The 16464-nt window shown below is 41.9% G+C and overlaps 1 protein-coding gene across 2 annotated transcripts in view; it reads left to right on the top strand.

Annotated features, from left to right (window-relative positions):
- The first annotated feature begins 10138 nt into the window (after positions 1–10138).
- The window catches only part of CA10 (carbonic anhydrase 10), a 175495-nt gene continuing 169169 nt past the window's right edge, over positions 10139–16464 (top strand). The window contains exon 1 of one of the 2 annotated variants that reach the window (XM_066332146.1): positions 10139–10613. In XM_066332146.1, coding sequence (XP_066188243.1) covers positions 10553–10613 — 61 coding nt within the window. In that variant the 5' untranslated portion in view covers positions 10139–10552. The remainder of the gene's footprint in view (positions 10614–16464) is intronic. The other variant, XM_066332147.1, reaches the window with a different exon arrangement.

Below are 16464 nucleotides of genomic sequence, written 5' to 3'. Positions count from 1 at the left end.
AGTGGTGTTTTAGGAGGAGAGGAAGAAATTCACACTATGGCAAGACCATAACCCCAAGGAATTCCTAATGAGGAACAAGGGAGAAACAGATGAGAAGGACTGAGAAATAAATGCAATGACAGATGCATTACAGTGCTAACAGATTGAATGAACTGTGGTGGAAAATACAACAAATTGGAAAAGAAATACTGTACTTCTCAGCTGCTCAGATAGATATGACTAATATTTTTATAAATTGGGAATATACGTAATTCCAGTCAGCTAGCAGAAGATAAAATGCTAGAAAAGACAAGGCTTTTAGCAACCTTTTCACCAGTTAGCAGGCCACTGAACCTTGAGTTCTTTTGACTTGATCTGCTAACTCACAGATTGCTGTGACTTAGGATTGTACTTCATTTTACTTTTTCCTAGTGACATTTTACATTTTTGTAGTGGAGAGGAAAAGAGAAAGAGTTTAATGTGCTTTCACTATATGAATATAGAAATTTTAATAAACTCATTCATAAGTGATTGTCTGTAATACTGTACAACGCATACAGAAATCTAATTAACCATAGTGAGTTTAGCAGCATTTACACTGTCAGTCAACAGAGCTGCACTACATGATGAAGTTATTATGTGTCCTATTTGCTTTATACACAAATTAACATTTTGGATGGTTGCTACCATGATCCTTTTACAGGCTGAACTTCACATAAAGTAAAACACATACCAAATGGAATTAAATCTAATTGAATAATGAATACTAGCCTCAGTCCATTTCTCCCTAATCAAAGACATAACAGCTTCTGTAGTACTAATTATTAATGACTTTCAAGTTGTCAAACAGGTTTTTAGTATTTGAGTTAGGATACCCACCAGCCTGTAATTTTAAAATTGTCTTTTATTTACTGGGATTACAGATTTTAATAAGTGACGATTGCCTAATGTACTTAATAAATGTTGGCAAAAGATGGTTCCTTGTATTCTGCACGTGCAGGTCAACTGAAAAATTCTTGTTATGATTCTATTTATAAGCAGGGCACTTAAATAGTACAAACAACTCTAGCCCCAAATAACAGTCAAAAAAAACCCCAGAAAAACAGAAAAACCCACACAAATTTATATGAGCAAACCACACAAGAAGAGCAGGTTGGTGGCTCTTGGTTTTGGTAAAGGTGAGTGTATAAGAGATGATTGACATGAAGAAGTGTCCTGGTTTAGAGCAAATTTGGGAGGAAACCTCCAAATGGGATCCCTCTTTAAAGCAAATTATAGCAGCCCCTCCCCTAGTTGGTCTGGGAAAAATTTCCTTAAAGAAAAGTAGAAAAAATGTTTATTCAACAAATAAAATGCCCACAACCATAAAAAATGAATAATATGAAACAACAAAACCTCTCACCGCTCTGAAGAGAGATGGCAAAATTGAGAAAGTCCTTGCAGTAGGTTGTGTCTCAGCTCGCTCATTCTCTTATCAGTCCCTCTGGTGCTGGAACGTGCCATGCCCAGTGGGCTGCAGGTGTGAGCTCCTGGTGTCCTTCTGGGCTTTCCAACCAGAAGATGTTTAAACAGTTCCAAGAAGAAGAAGAAGAAAAACCACAGTCCAGGGAGCTTCTGTGCCTCAGCTAGCCAGAAACTCAGTAAAAAGCAAAGGAGATCTCTCTCTCGCTGTCCATGCTGCAGATGACACAGTCCAGGAGCAGAATGGGGAGGAGTGATGCAGTTTCTGAAGACAAACTTTGTGCTTCCTCTTTGCCCCACTTTGCTCTCAGAACCAGTCTTAAAGGTGTAGAACTCAATATCCAGCATAAACAGAGCAGACAACTGGGGATACAAGTATCATAAAGTCACCCCAGGACAAAAAGTAACAACAGAGTTCATAGATAGTGTAGATAGATAATTTAAAAAACTCCAAAATACTGCCTCTCTCCTCTCCAGCCCATGGGATTTACCTCATGTACACAAAACCAGGCAGGACTTTGTTCCTGTCGCACAGTGAGGGGCCACGTGTGGCAGGGATTGGCAGTGCCAGAAGACAGAAACCATCAAGCATCTCAACCTCTGAGACCTCCAGCTCCCCAAAAATGGGATCATTACAGCAATCATGACTGTCCTGTCACCACAAGTGACTACAGGGGCAGGGCCTAAGGGGTCAAAACCTGTCTTGACACACCTGCTTTTCTCAATCATGTCATTTGCCTCTTTTCCTCTCAGCAAAGTGCTCTGAGTTAATCCAAGACACAATCAAATGTTTAATCTTAATCATATGCTAAAGTATTTCACTGAATGAAGACTTCTACTACAGCCAAATTAGTCCATACATCTCCGACACTTAGTTTAGTTTACCCCTTCTATTATTTTAATGAAGAGGAAGAAATTCATACTATTGCTAATAAAGTGATTTAAAATGTTATGCATGTTAGTTCCAAGCATTTTCCAAGTATTTTTTCCTTGATGCAGATTATAACTTAAATTCTACCCTGTATATTCAGTTAACTCATGTTAAAGAGGTTTTTGTTAGTGATTAAAGGCACAAAGACAGAAGGCAAATTGTGGGGCACAAAATAACTTGTTCATGAAGGAGTTAAAAGTGTTCATCAAAAGCAGCTGTTTGAAAACACAGGAAATTCTGATCCCTCACTTAGCTGTGGGCTTATGAGACATTTACAACAAGCATGTATATTTTGAGATAGTTGACAATGACATCTTTATGTTTTTGTTATCAAAGCTTCCATTTTACAATCCCTTTTGGTCCTGAGTATCGTTAAAAGTGTGCCAGGGTTATGGTTGTTCATACCTTTCCACTTCTAAGTGGTACAATGATCAGAGAAGAGCAAAGTTTTATGATCCCTTCAAGGTATTTGAAAATGACATTAAATGACGTTTATAAAGATTTCTAAAAGTCAGAAGAGTCTTCTTTTCTTTTTGTGAGCTTGTTCTCATCCTTTTGAATTGTGATAGATGCCAATTCCTCCACTCTCCTTCTAGACAAATACAAAGCATAAGGTTCACATGTCCCATAAATCCACTGGTAGCACCAGCAGATCAGTCATCATGGACTTCTTTCAAATAACAGTTTCCTTAGGATTCACATGGCATTTATCACCAGAGCTTACTGAGACCATTATCTGCTGTATTTTTACATCTTTGTGAGCAGTAGCACCATTTTACAGAGGAAAAGTGAGGGAGATGATACCAATTTAGAAGCAGGCATCAGTACAGGCAATTCATCCTAGAACCTGGAAGATTTAGAGGAAAGAGTTAGGAGAGAAATGTTTTCTTCTGCAAATGAACACAAAAGTTCAGTTCACACAGGAACCAGGGAAGTTTCATTCTAGCTGCAGTTATTCCAGTTATTGAATATAAACTGCAGTTGTGCTGTATGAGACACTGTGCTCCTCCAAGACTTAAAAAAACCCCCAAAACCTGAGTGCATGGTCTCTTTTAAGCACATGAATAATTCCATTTGCTCAATTTCTTTTGTGATGAAAGTTATCCAGCTGCATTGAGGCTTAATTTCAAAGGAAATGTGCCAAAAATCAAAGGGTGAAACTCCCATTCAATTTAATGGGGAGAAGCTCAGGCCCATAATTGCTGTTTTATGGACATTTGCAACACGTGAGTTGTTCCCTGGAACAACATTTAATGTTGAGCATATTAATCTCTGGTTTCACAGTACTCATATTAACTGATTTTACTTAAAAAATAATACTGGAGAAGTAAAGTATTTTCTTGTAGAATAAAAATCTGTTGAAAGAAAACCTTGTTTAAAAAATGTTAAAAATCTAGAGAGACAAGAAGGATACTAGCTACTAAGCATGCTTCTCTTCCCTTTTAATTGCTATTCATAGCTGCAGAAAAAACAATGTATTTGGCAGAAAAAACCAAAAATGGTTCATGTGTTAATACAGAAAAATAGCAACCAGAAACAGGCAACAATTTCAACAAGATTGTGCCTCATATTCCACACATGCACAAACCAAACCTTCCACAGAGACAGAAACCAAGGAATGTGACTTTCTTTCTAAATGTTCCTCCTTTAGGTTCAAGAACAAAGCTCAGGAGAAAACAACTTCTAATGAATTCATGCACCTCACCCTGGACAGGAGTCAAAGTGTGCTCAGAGTTCACCTTTTTCCTGACAAATGTCCTGGTGGCAAATCTTAGCACAATGGGAAAAGTGGCAAAATACCTCTGACATTCTAGTGGGAGCATGAGTATTCAACTCAACCCACCCCAAAAGCAACATGTACTTAAAATTTCCAGCATAACTACCTTGACTCACACATCCAGAATATTACTATGATATTGCAATCACCATTTCTAAGAAATTATATTAAACATGTACCAGGTGACAATTAGTCTGTAACATGGAACCAGTGAGATCTATTTCAGAAATTTTTTCAAGATGTGTGTTCTTTACTTTTGTAGTGAAATGACAAAGAATTCTCAATACTAAAAAAATGCACGTTGCTTTTGATCTTTTAATTAATTCAAGCTTGCAAGAGATAAGGATGAAGGCAGAGAAGCAGAAAGCGAAAAGTTTTCTTTCCTGCTTTGTAGCTGCTGCAGGTGGTTGTAGAAATAGTCTGCCTCACACCAAGAGAAGTTGCCTGAATGTGGCAGAAATGGTCTTGCAAAGGTCCTGGGGCAAGCTGCAATTACAAACAGTGCGAGAAACCAGCCACATGAGACTGTTAATAAAGTAAGGTTCATAGAAGAGGCACCAAGAGAGGACGAATAACCCTGTTTGCCTTAACCCTGCTGGAACACTGAGACTTTGGCACAACTTCCATCTGCCCATAATCTCTGATGTGAGTCAGCCAAAAGCTGGATTGAAAGAATGTCCCTTCTCATCATCCACCTCTCTTGAACTATACTGCAGTCAGTTAGTAGAAAACAATCCAGCCTCAAAATCCTGTTTTTTCATCTTCTAAATTATTTTTAACAGGCAACTTTCCTAATCTACTCCCCTGTTGTAGGAAATATGAAATATTATATGAAATATGAATACTACAAGGATTGTAATCACTGTACCACATGAAGTCAACCTCATCTGGTGGCTTTGACACCAGAACAAAAAAAATCAGTTTTCCCACTCTACATGCTTAGACAGAAACCCCCCAATCTGTGGGTGCTAAACTGAAGAGAATCCCAGAAACCTACTGGGGTTTGTTGAGCAACTGTAGGATCACATAACATTTTAAACACTTTTGTGACTGACTTCTCACTTGCAGAAAAACTAAATCACTGCATTTTACATATGTATTTTTGAATTAGAAGAATATTATTTCACAAATAATAATGACGTCTTAGCACTGTTTGCTGGAGTTCAGACATGAAAAAGAGGAGTTGGACTGAAAATTAATCTCTATGATGAAGAATATACTGACTCACAGGAAAAACACATTGACTGACCTCATAGTTAAGTGTCAGTCATCTACCCTCTTCCTCTGTTGGGGGTGTTTTTAACTTCAAATAAATTGCATCATTGTCTCTACCAGTTTTGATAAGGACTATCAATACAAGAAAAGAGTTACCTTAAAGCTCATTGAACAGATTGGTTCTTAGGGGGCTGTATTTTTATAATTATATGTTATGTTTTTGTCAGTTTTCCTAGTGAGATCAGCATTAATTATAAGCACTGAAGACATCAGACAATCTAAGCATGGCAGTTACAAAGTGTGCAACAGGAGCACTAGAAACGATGTGGCAACGTTATCACTGAGTATTTACAGCCACACTCTCAGCAATTCACCTGTGGCTTTCCAAGGGTGACTTTCTTAATCTCTGAACCAAGACGTTACTTAAACATCTCTGTAATTTTAGTAGGGCTACCTAAAAGCTTAAAATGAGACATGTGACCAAGAGGGCTGAGCTCAGACACAGACATATAGAAGGTTGTTACGGGCAGAAGATTGCTTACGAGGATGAATTCCCAGTGTTATAGCCCAGCCTTTGAGCCCTCTCCTCCTTGCTGACTGGGACCCCTTAGAACAGCCTATCTCACACATTCAAAAGAGCTGAGCAGAGAGGGCTGGAACTGTCTGTATTCCCTCACCTCTGGCTGGCCAGTGCTGCCATATCACCTCAGACCTGGGGCACTGATGAGCCATTGCTACTCCTGAAGTGGCCCTGAGAAAGTCAAGCCTGCCTTTCTCACTGCAAATTATCAACCTGAATTCCCTGCAGAACTGTAGCCCATTTTATAAAGGCAAAGTAATGAGACACAGGCAGAAGCCACACAATGCTTCCCAGTGACACAGGGGAAGCCACAGATCAACCTATTTTGCTCTGAAGTTCAGAGTAACTTCTACAGCTGATCTTTCCTGATCCAAGCAAATTTTGAATCAAATGAATCAAATCCTGGCTCCTCTGAGCAGGCATGAACCTGTGCTGTATTGGTATAAAAACCTTTCAGCACGTGAGTTAGTAAGTACCTTTTAAACTTTTCACGGAACTAAAAAGGTGCTTCTATAGAAATCTGGCCTGATGAAACTTGGGTGTCCAGCTTGTAATTAATATATTGAATGCTTCTAAGCTGCCAGAAATCCCAGCCAAAAACCTGCGATAGTAAAATCCTCACAACTGAACTACACAAACATGCTTCAGAGACCTGTCTGAACCCACTTTGCAGTCATTTTAACTTCCAGACATGAGTAGTCAGGCCAGTACAGCTTAAAGGTTGCCAAGATTAAGTTTAAGAAGTTTAGCCAACTATATAAACAGGAATGGAATTCAAATAAGGGCAGTAAATATCAACCCCCTTCTTTTTAGTGAGTTACAGGAGTTTTATATGGAAACCTCTACAATAGAAAAAAAAAAAAAAAAAAAAAAAAAAAAAAGGGTGCTGCAGCTAGAATTTTTATATGTTTGGAATGTCCCTGCAATGTACATAGCAGAGTGAAGTTCTGCTCCCATCTCAAATACACCCTACTATATTAAACCATTCCTCTTGGGATCAAACAGACTGTGCCAAATTCTACAGCGAAAGCCTGATCCAAACATCATCTCAGTGTGCAGAAATATTCCAACTGATTTCTGTGGGCTCTGGAACAGGCCCATATTGACATCCATTCAACTTCATTGAACTAAGTTTTCCTGGGGAGCTGCAGGAGCCAATATGGGCATAATGACTTCAAAATCAAGCATGAAGGCCACTGCCAGTCAAATCACATCACAGAGAGGAAACGACAGTAGAATTAATTCTATTTATCTAGATTTCAAAAACCTCAAGTTTACAAGTTCACTACTGTATTTTCCAGGTGAAGGAAACTTCCAAGTTGCCTTTGATCCCTCACAGATTTTTCAGTCTTGAGTCAGAAACTACTTCTTTATATCACAGGCCTCTGAAATAACTATAAGGTTTGCATGAGGATGATAAGCTTAATAAAAACATGCACAAAATTTAATATTTGGGACTTTTGACTATCTGCTAGCAGCCAACGTCAACTACCTAATTTTTTTTTTCTGCCATTAGACTCATATTAAAGTCCCACTGATCATCAGTAGGAATTAAACATCAGCTTGCCCTTGGGATTTGGCATTCTGTCATCACCAATTCAGTTCTTTGCTGACGTAGTGGTCAACAACACCCTTTTACAACAGGTCATCTCACTTGCTCGAGACATTTATTCCCACATGTAATGCCATAATTTCAATGAGGATTGTTTGGGAACAAGGATGACTGTGTAAATATAAAATACAAGGTCTCTTTGGGGGTTAATATGTTCTGGATTGGGATGTTATTGTAACAGATTATTTGGGAAAACCCAAAAGAGAATTCACAGGCAAGCCCATGGAAAACATGAATCTGTTTTAGTAAAGGAGTTTAGTAAACATCAATAGAAATCTTTATTGAGCATTTCCTAGGTAATGCCACTCTATGATCCCAGAAGAGGAGACATTAATCTGGATTTTAATAAGGCATAAAGAAGATAATTGCATAGAATACTTAAAACTAAAGTATTAAAATGATACTCAGTATTCTGCAAACCTGTCAGGGAAAGGATTCCCTCCTTCTGCACAGCCCCATTGTTTAATGGAAGTCCATCTATATATATATATATTGGAATTCTTGTCCGTAAGCTTTGGATGACAGTGCCTCATATCCAGCCTCACTGTTCTCACTGGGCAGATAATAGCAATTAATTTGATAGAATCCTGAGTCACTTTGTAAGCCGTAAGAAGAGATGGAGTAAGCATCAGCAGAGACTGCTGCAGTGCAAAGAGCACTTGCACTACCCTGGGAACCAGCAAAATGATCACAAGCATCACACTGACTATTAAGTGCCTGAAGTCCAATTCTTCCTCTCAAAAACGGTAATGATTTTGCCCCATCATTTTGTTCTGAAGCACTCAAGGATTTCTTGATCTGCCACAATTAAATACCATCAGGTATATTTGAAACCTGGGAGTTCTACACATTTCTCAGAGATGATGGAAATAACGTAGCCCTGTAGTTTCTTCTCTTCAAGATGCCTTCCTTCCCCATTCAGAGATCCAGGCATCCTCCTTTTGCTAGAATCTACACAAAGGTACATTTTACAAGTATTGTCCTTCTTTGCCCCAAGTATGCCCACGTTTGAGGACTGTTTACAAACCAATCTGTTTTCAACCTATTCTGCATGCATATCCCGCTGGAGTGTTTGTAATATGACCTCTGCACTCCTGCCAAGAGCTAGGAGATCAGTTTGATACCCAAAGCATCTCTCTCCCTCCCCTTTCCCTTGCCGCGATCATCGAAAGCATCCGCAGTCGAAGCGACCGCACCTTCTCACACCTGCCCTGAGCCGGGATTTTCGTTTCGTTCGCAGCCCTGAGCCCCAGTCCCCTCCCTTCTTCCACGACAGCCCGAGCGACAGCCCGAGCGACAGCCCGAGCCATCCCGGGGCAGCCCCCGCGCAGCATCCCATCGCGGCCAGGGAACCACCTCTCCCTGCGCCAGGTGCGCCTCCTTTTGTTATTTTTTTTTTCCTTTTTTTCTTTTTTTCTTTTTTTGTTTCTTTTCCCCTGGGGTGGCAGGAGGAAAAGCAAAATCGAATTGGCCGCGCGTTTGAACCCGAGCGAGGCAGCATCCTCTGGAATGCAGCAGCCAGCCCGGCGAGCCGGGCGCCCGTGGGACGTCTGTGGGGCGTGCCCCGTGTCGCCCCCGGCTCCGGCCGGCCCGGGCCCGGCGCACAGCGGCCCCGCCGTTCGCGCAGGCACCGCCTCCGCGGCGGAGCGCGCCCGCCGGCCCGCGCCCGTGCGCGCCGCCGCCCGTGCCCGGCTGTGCCCGCCGCTGCCGCCCGCAGCACCGGCTGCAGCCCGGGGACATGGCGGAGTAGCCGCGGTCCGGGCAGCACGGCCAGCTCCGGGCAGCTATGGTACCTCCCGACAGCTGAGGTGGAGGTAGGCGGTGGCAGCCGGCGGGCTCGCAGCTTGACCTCGATTTGTTTTTGGGACTGCAGGCTGGAGCGGCACGTCCGCTGAGCTGGGAGAGACAAAAAACCAGACGGATTTGGGGGTAAGTGAGGGATTGCCCCAAAACTGGCACTGCCTTTTTTTTTTTTTTTTTTTTTTTTTTTTTGGCGGGGGTGGAAGGGGAGGCTGTGCAAGAGCTGTTGTGCCCGGGGGATGCCATCGGATATGCACCGCAGCGCGGGCACTTCGCTAACTCTCACCCGGAGCCTCCCGGTGCCCTTCCGCCACCAACCCGACAGAAGAAGTTCGGGTCTGAATCTCTTTTCCTTCTTGTTTAAATAAGTTTTAAAATAGCGGCGTCTTCAGCCAAGCCGCCCGGCGATGCGCACAAGCCGCGCTCGGTGCGGACTCCGCACTTGTGCCGTTCGCATTGGGAGACACACACATCCCACATCCCACATCCCACATCCCCATCCCTCCTCCGCTGGCAGACAGCCCCGTTCTCTCTTGCCGGGGTTTTTGGGGCTGCCACTCGGGGTTTTTGGGGCTGCCTCCCGGGGCTGCATCCCGGGCAGGGCTCTCGGTGCGCGGGACAAGCCCGACCCCTGCAGTCGCCTGGCGGAGCCGCGCCGGGATTGCGGCGGGGCCGGGGCTGCGTGCTCCCAGCGCCGCGGGGGTGGCGGGGCTTGCAGCGGGTATTAATCTCTTTCCGCTCATTCTGTGACAGCAGCAACAGGACGGGAATCCAACCCCCCCGCCCGGCCGCCGCCTCCCGGTCCGGCATGCCGGCACTGCCCCGCTGAGACGTGTAAAGAGTTTTTTGGGGGTTAATTTGCGCCTGGCCGCCCCTGGAATAGAGACTCTCCGCATATCGGATCAGTTTGGGGTTGGATGTCTATGTCGTGTTGGGAAATCTGGTGGAATTTTTTCTCGCTTGAGGAGGAAGAGCCCGGCGCTGGCAATTGGCTTCGTGGTGTTTTTTGGAGGGCGAAGGAAGGGAAGGGATCTCGCTTGAGCCGTGCGGAGAGAGAGCTCGGACATGTGTTGTCAGCACATCTGGGGAATACAGTCTGCAAGTCCGAAAGGAAATTTGCTGGGATCGTTCAAACTGCGATATTGATCTTGGTTATTTTTTTTCGCCGAGGGATGCACTTGGCATGAGAATCGGAGGATGGAAATTGTTTGGGAGGTGCTTTTTCTTCTGCAAGCGAATTTCATCGTCTGCATTTCAGGTATGCAGCAAGCACAGAAAGGGTGAGGGAGCGGGGGAAATACCGTACAGGGTTCCCAGGCGTCCCCTTATTAAGGGGCAGGAGAAACAGTTAAACCCGGATCAGAACTATAGTTAAAAAATCCATGAATGATGTACTGTGAGTGGGTTGTGACAGAAATTGATTCTCATCACTTCCCTCTTCCGTTTAATTCCAATACATGTGTCTTAATTATCATTCATTGGTTGCAATATACAGCATGGTGTACTGATAAAGGACATGCCTATTATTCCCAGTGTACCTGACTGTGATAATTATTTGCAACATTGCTGTGATCCCAGAATTTTGTATCTCCTGAAGTTCTTAAACTTGGCTGATGTGCAGATCCTGGAGGTTTTGTGGTTTGTTGGTGGAGTTGTCATGTTCTGCTGCCACAGTTCAGGGTCTGCAAAGGGATGGGTAACATTAAAGAATGTGCCTCTGCTTTTAAAATCAGCTTTACCGTGTCTGCTCTGAAAAAAAAATTTCTTTAAAAAAACCCCAAACATTCAGAGAGCTCTGGTGGCTGGGATTTCCAGCTTTATTTTAAGCTTGCAAATATCTCTGTCCCTTCAGTATGTAGAAAGGTCATTTCAGTTGTCACCAGAGCTTGTCCAGTTAATGAATAGGCACGCCTAGGTGTCTAGCGTAAAGGATTTGAGCAATTTATTCTCAGGGAAAACACTCCCTTTGACTGCAAAAGCCTTGGCTTCCTTGTTAATTTGTCATATTGGTCATGCTGGAATAATTATGTTGTGGGAGGCAGGAGCGGTGAAGTGGCCAGTTTTCTAGCTTGGGACACTCCAGGGAGCCCCGTGGGGATGCAGGCTGCCTGCAGCTCCCCCTGCACTGCTCCCGAGGCTGCCTCTGCCCTCCTGCCATTGCATAAGTCCAGGAATGGGAACACAAGTAGCACAAGCAAGGCGCTGCTGGGAGGTGATGCAGGCTTCTGGTGGACATCTCAGTGTTCAGCCTGGATGTCTGCAGGGAGAGGCACCCCCAAAGGTCTCCTGGGACCACGCAGGGATTGGCCTGGGCTGTGTCCCTGCCACAGCCCCCAGGCAGCAGCACCTGCAGCATCCCCCTGGCAGCTGTGAGCCCCACTGCAGTTTATCCTCCCAGTTTAAACCTCCCAGTTTATCCACCCTCCCAGCCCCTGGGCTGGGCACACATGAACGTTGGGGCCTCAGCATCCCTGTTAATTTGTCCTGCCTGCACCAGCCCCAAAGCGCCTTTATTCCTGGACAAATAGCACCTCTGTCAGCCCACGGTGTGCATCAGCCTTCCTTTTCTCCCTACAGACTGGTACCATCTGCCACCAGGCAGCCGGGTGACACTGCCAACACCCCAGGCTGACTCTCCACTCAGGCCCGTTGGTACCATCAGAAAAAATTTGCTTTCTTGCTTTTTAGAACAGCAAAACCTGCTGCCTCTTGTCATTGAAATCTCACACTTATCTATTTAGCCCAGCATGATGTGCCACCTGTCCAGTGCTCCTCAAATTGGTTACTTTTTAAAGTACCACAGCGAGAATGGCAAGCTGCAGCTCATCGCTCTTTTGGCCATTGTGACAGTAATCTCGTGAGACAGAAAGAAGCTGTCCCATTCTCTGCAGACTACTTATGCCTTGGATTTAGTGTTCCCTGAGCTCCTGCTCTCCTTTCCTGCTCTTCAGACAGGAGATCCCAGGCTGCTGAACCAGTGGGCTCAGTCCTGCAGGGCTTCCCATCGCTCTCCATCTCCCTCTAGCACTGATACCTGGTACTGAACACACTCACATCATGTCTACTTGCTTTTTCTCTTTTGTCTTTTTTTGTGAGGGAATAAAGGGAGTAAGTGAATGGTGGGATGCTTCTGCTGCCTGGTTAAAGCTGTGGTTTCAGATAATTTTGACCACACAGAGGATGTATACAGGCTTCAGCATTGGTTTTTTCTCTTCTTCCTGGGGATTTTTTTTTTTTTCAGGAGTCCTCACTATCTGTCATCTTAGTAAAAAGGAGTAAGATGTGGAGATACCTGACTGGCAGTAATGCTCTCTATGTTGCCTCTGCCATCCTTTTTATGCTGGATTTTGTAGCAAATTATGTAGCTGGGATGTCTGGATAACAAGGCAAGTAGGAGATGTCCTGAAGCCTGGCAAGGGATTGCCTCAGCACAGGATTGCAGACACTCTGTATTTTAGCACTTCAGCACTGGTCATTTATTTAGCCACTTAAAAAACCCACTAGTTGAACACTAGTGATGCAAATGACAGGAATGTGAATTAAGGAGTGTGGTAGTATTTCTTTTCTTTTTTATTTTTTCTTTCTTATTCATTCATGCTGAAACAACAGTGAAGATCAAGACAGGTCTGCTGTACGTGGATCTTTCCTGAACCTCAGCAAATGTTTGAATCAGTGTCTGTTTAAACCTGTCATCTTCCTCCTGCTAATTCCAGTAGTTATTTGGATTAGAGCCTATTAGGGGGGCTGCTCTTCAAAGGCATAATGCCATACACTGAATTGAACAGACTATTAAGTTCTTTAATCATTATTAATAAACTTATTAAACACAGGTTCAGTGTTATGTCTTTTGCTGTGTAATTACATAGCATTTAAGTATAAATTCTGTTGAATGTAGCACTAGTGGTGTGTTTCTTATTTAAAATAAGTAATGATGAAGTTACACAGTTGACTTTCTGGTGTCTCACATTCATTAATTTCCTGGAGACTTAGTATATGGCAAATAGTTTAATCTATTAAGAAGAGGTGTATATAGACTTTCAAAATATTTTATACTTAACATTTTTTATCCATCAGTTACTTGTGCGTATGAGAGATTGATTGTTTTGGAAGAAATGATACTGAGAATTAGAAATTGATGATTTTTTTTTTTTTTAAATTACTGGCTCCTCTGTGTGTTTGGGAAATAATTTATCTGTGATCTTTGTGAACTGAATATTTTCATTTTCTTGGCATAGTAAACTAAGGCTTTTGGTACTTGCAATTGCTTGTTTGAAAAGAGAATCTAGTTTCCTTGTACAGATGCAAATGAGAAATACAAACTGGCCGAAGGGCCACGAAAACAATTTCTGTCATTTAGACAGAAATGAAAGTCCTTGCTTTCCTTCAAAGTTGTATTTATTCTTTTGAATTGTAGTCTCTGAGAAAAACAGTCATGATTTGTGTCACGGCTTTCGATGTTTCGTCCTTTTAATGATGCTGTTCAACACAGAAGGAGCACTGAGCAGAGGAAATGAAGATATCCTGTAGACAGAATGCTGGAACAAGCCCTCACTAGATGTTGTTTCTTTGAAGATGCAGATACTCCTGGCACAGAGGTTATACTGTTTATATACAAAGAAGATAATGGTTGTTATACCATGTCCAGAATTTCCTTCCTGAGTAACAATACTGCCAAAGATAAATTAGCATCAGTGTTCTCAGGTGGCTGTTACCTTTGCTTGCACAGTCATTTGTATGAACCATGAAGAAGGTTTTCTTGTGAATTTAGATATTAACAATCAATTTCAAGAAAAAAAGCTAGGAAGTTGTTTTCAAAATTTTGCAGAATTCTTGGTTTAAATAAGAAAATGTAGCTGTCGTGGGTATTGATTAAGAAGATTTCCATGTACATTTTCTGTTAAAACATCAACAAAATTATTTATAAAACCTGTGTGGTCAACATATTTGTGCCTTCCTGTGAATTGATATAAAAATCTCATGGTTTGGCATCTGGGAACTAATATGTATGAAAACTGTCTTGTAATTTGGAAGTATTTTCATCCTTTGCCATGTTGTCAAGGCACATGGGGCCAAATCCCTTTTATGATGCAACTTCTGTGGCCTATTTGGCAGCAAGCAAGTGCCATAAATCATGTATGATGAACAACTGAGATGGTGTCAAAAACCCCTCATCCATCCAGGAATTCCACTGTGCATTAAGCATCTGATGTGGCATCTCCTGGCAGTGAGGACTAGAGATGGATTTGGAGCACATTCCTGCTTCGTTTTCTGTCTTGCTGCTTCTTCAGTCTTTGAGCTCTTATTACCTGGCATAACAAAAGAGATGCCCTATAGGAACTTTAAATTATGCCAGGGCTGGAATTACCTGCTGAATCATGGTCTGTAAGATCTGATAACTTTCCTTCTCATACCATCACACAACCTGAGATAATTCAAGCAGAAGTACTCTTGTAGATGTGAAGAATATCAAAGTTTTAATGTCCAACATTAGAATAGTGAATGGTTCATTATGTTAGAACAAAAATGTTGAAACTGTGTTAATTATCCTCAAATAGTGTCAGAGAAATAGCTTTTTCTGTCACTTTTAAGTGAGATGTGTAATATTCTTGGGGAAGGACTTATTTAATGCATATATATATATATGTATATATATATATATACACATACACATATATATATGTGAAAGTGAGTACTAGGCATACAGGAAGGTGTAACATGTCGAGGGTTTCTGGTAACTAGGAACTTCACCCATTACAGTGTTTTGTTTCTGCTTTAATACTATCTCCAGAGCCTCATGTCTCTGGGCAGACTTTCATGCCTGCATGGAATTTGTTGATGTTACTGAAAATCCTCATGGATTCATTCTGTCTGCTCACATTCACAGAATGGAGGGACAATAGGTTGGATTCAGAGACTCTCAGTTCCTCAGCTTTGGAATGCTTTCTCACTGTAGAGATGTTTCCCACTTTCTCAAAAAGTTTAAAGATATTTCTGCTTGAAAATTCCCTGGAAATAATCTTTGTAGTCTCCTATAAATGTCTGCTTTTACTCTTTTTTTTTGGTCCATGTCTTGTATTTTTTTATATAATTTTATTTATTTTTATTGTTAGTTTTACTGCTAGTGCGTGACCAGGTAAGTGCTAAAGTGCTGGAACAACACACATATTTTTAGCTTATTTTAGGTAGTAGAAGGGAACATTTATGAATCGTTTTTGCACATATTATGCTGAGCTATTTTCCATCCAATAAACTAGTAGGAAGAAACTGGTTATTGCTGCTATTCTTTTCCAAATCTTAGTGATGTAGATAGCCAGTTTTGAAACCTTGTCACCTTGTTGTGTGGCCTCATTGTAATCGAACTGAACTAGATACCAAGCCTCCAAGACAAAATTATTTAAATCAGGAACCAAACCCAACTGAAATTATGCACTCTCAATTTAAGGATGCTCTTTAAAATGCAACTGAGGCTGCAGAGAAGTTTTGCCCTTGACATTTTTGGAAAGTGCCCAGTTTTTAATTCTACAACAATTAGATTTTAAATACAGCAGGGATTGAAATGGCTTTCCATTTGCATTTTGAATATTCCTTTCACAGGAATGAACAAGGAATTCCTGCTTTCTCGAAAAGACTTTTTTTCTCTGCTGCTGTTGGTCAAAGTATCACTTTCTTTCTTGGCTGAAAGGTGGTAATTTAGCTGAGGAGGAAGTTGCTGTTTTCATCGTCGCTGATTGTTTGTGGCTAAACTTCACATGGCAAAGAAGGAAGGGGATGATTGGCCCATCTGGGCTGTTAATAGAGAACTATATAAAACTCTTCCATCATTATCTCATTATCAGCTCAAGCAGCAGACAAAACTAGATGACAGTCAGTTATGGACAATACTGAAATACTGTGCTAAATGTTATTTTGCTCCTGTCGTGTTTTTATCTTCGCTGCACACCATAGTAGAAGGAGCAGGAAATAGGGATCAAATTATAATTGACTTGTTTAGGGGCAACACTGTACAATGGGACTGCATTTTCATTTTAATGCCATCAGAAAGTACAGAAGTGCTTGCCCATACAGAGGACAATATCAGAAAAAAAAAAAAATTGCACTGTGGTAAATGA

The sequence above is a fragment of the Sylvia atricapilla genome, chromosome 18, assembly GCF_009819655.1.
Source record: "Sylvia atricapilla isolate bSylAtr1 chromosome 18, bSylAtr1.pri, whole genome shotgun sequence".
Lineage (NCBI taxonomy): Eukaryota > Metazoa > Chordata > Aves > Passeriformes > Sylviidae > Sylvia > Sylvia atricapilla.
The sequence above is the reverse complement of the archived record's forward strand: the minus strand, read 5'-3'. Positions and strand labels throughout refer to the sequence as shown.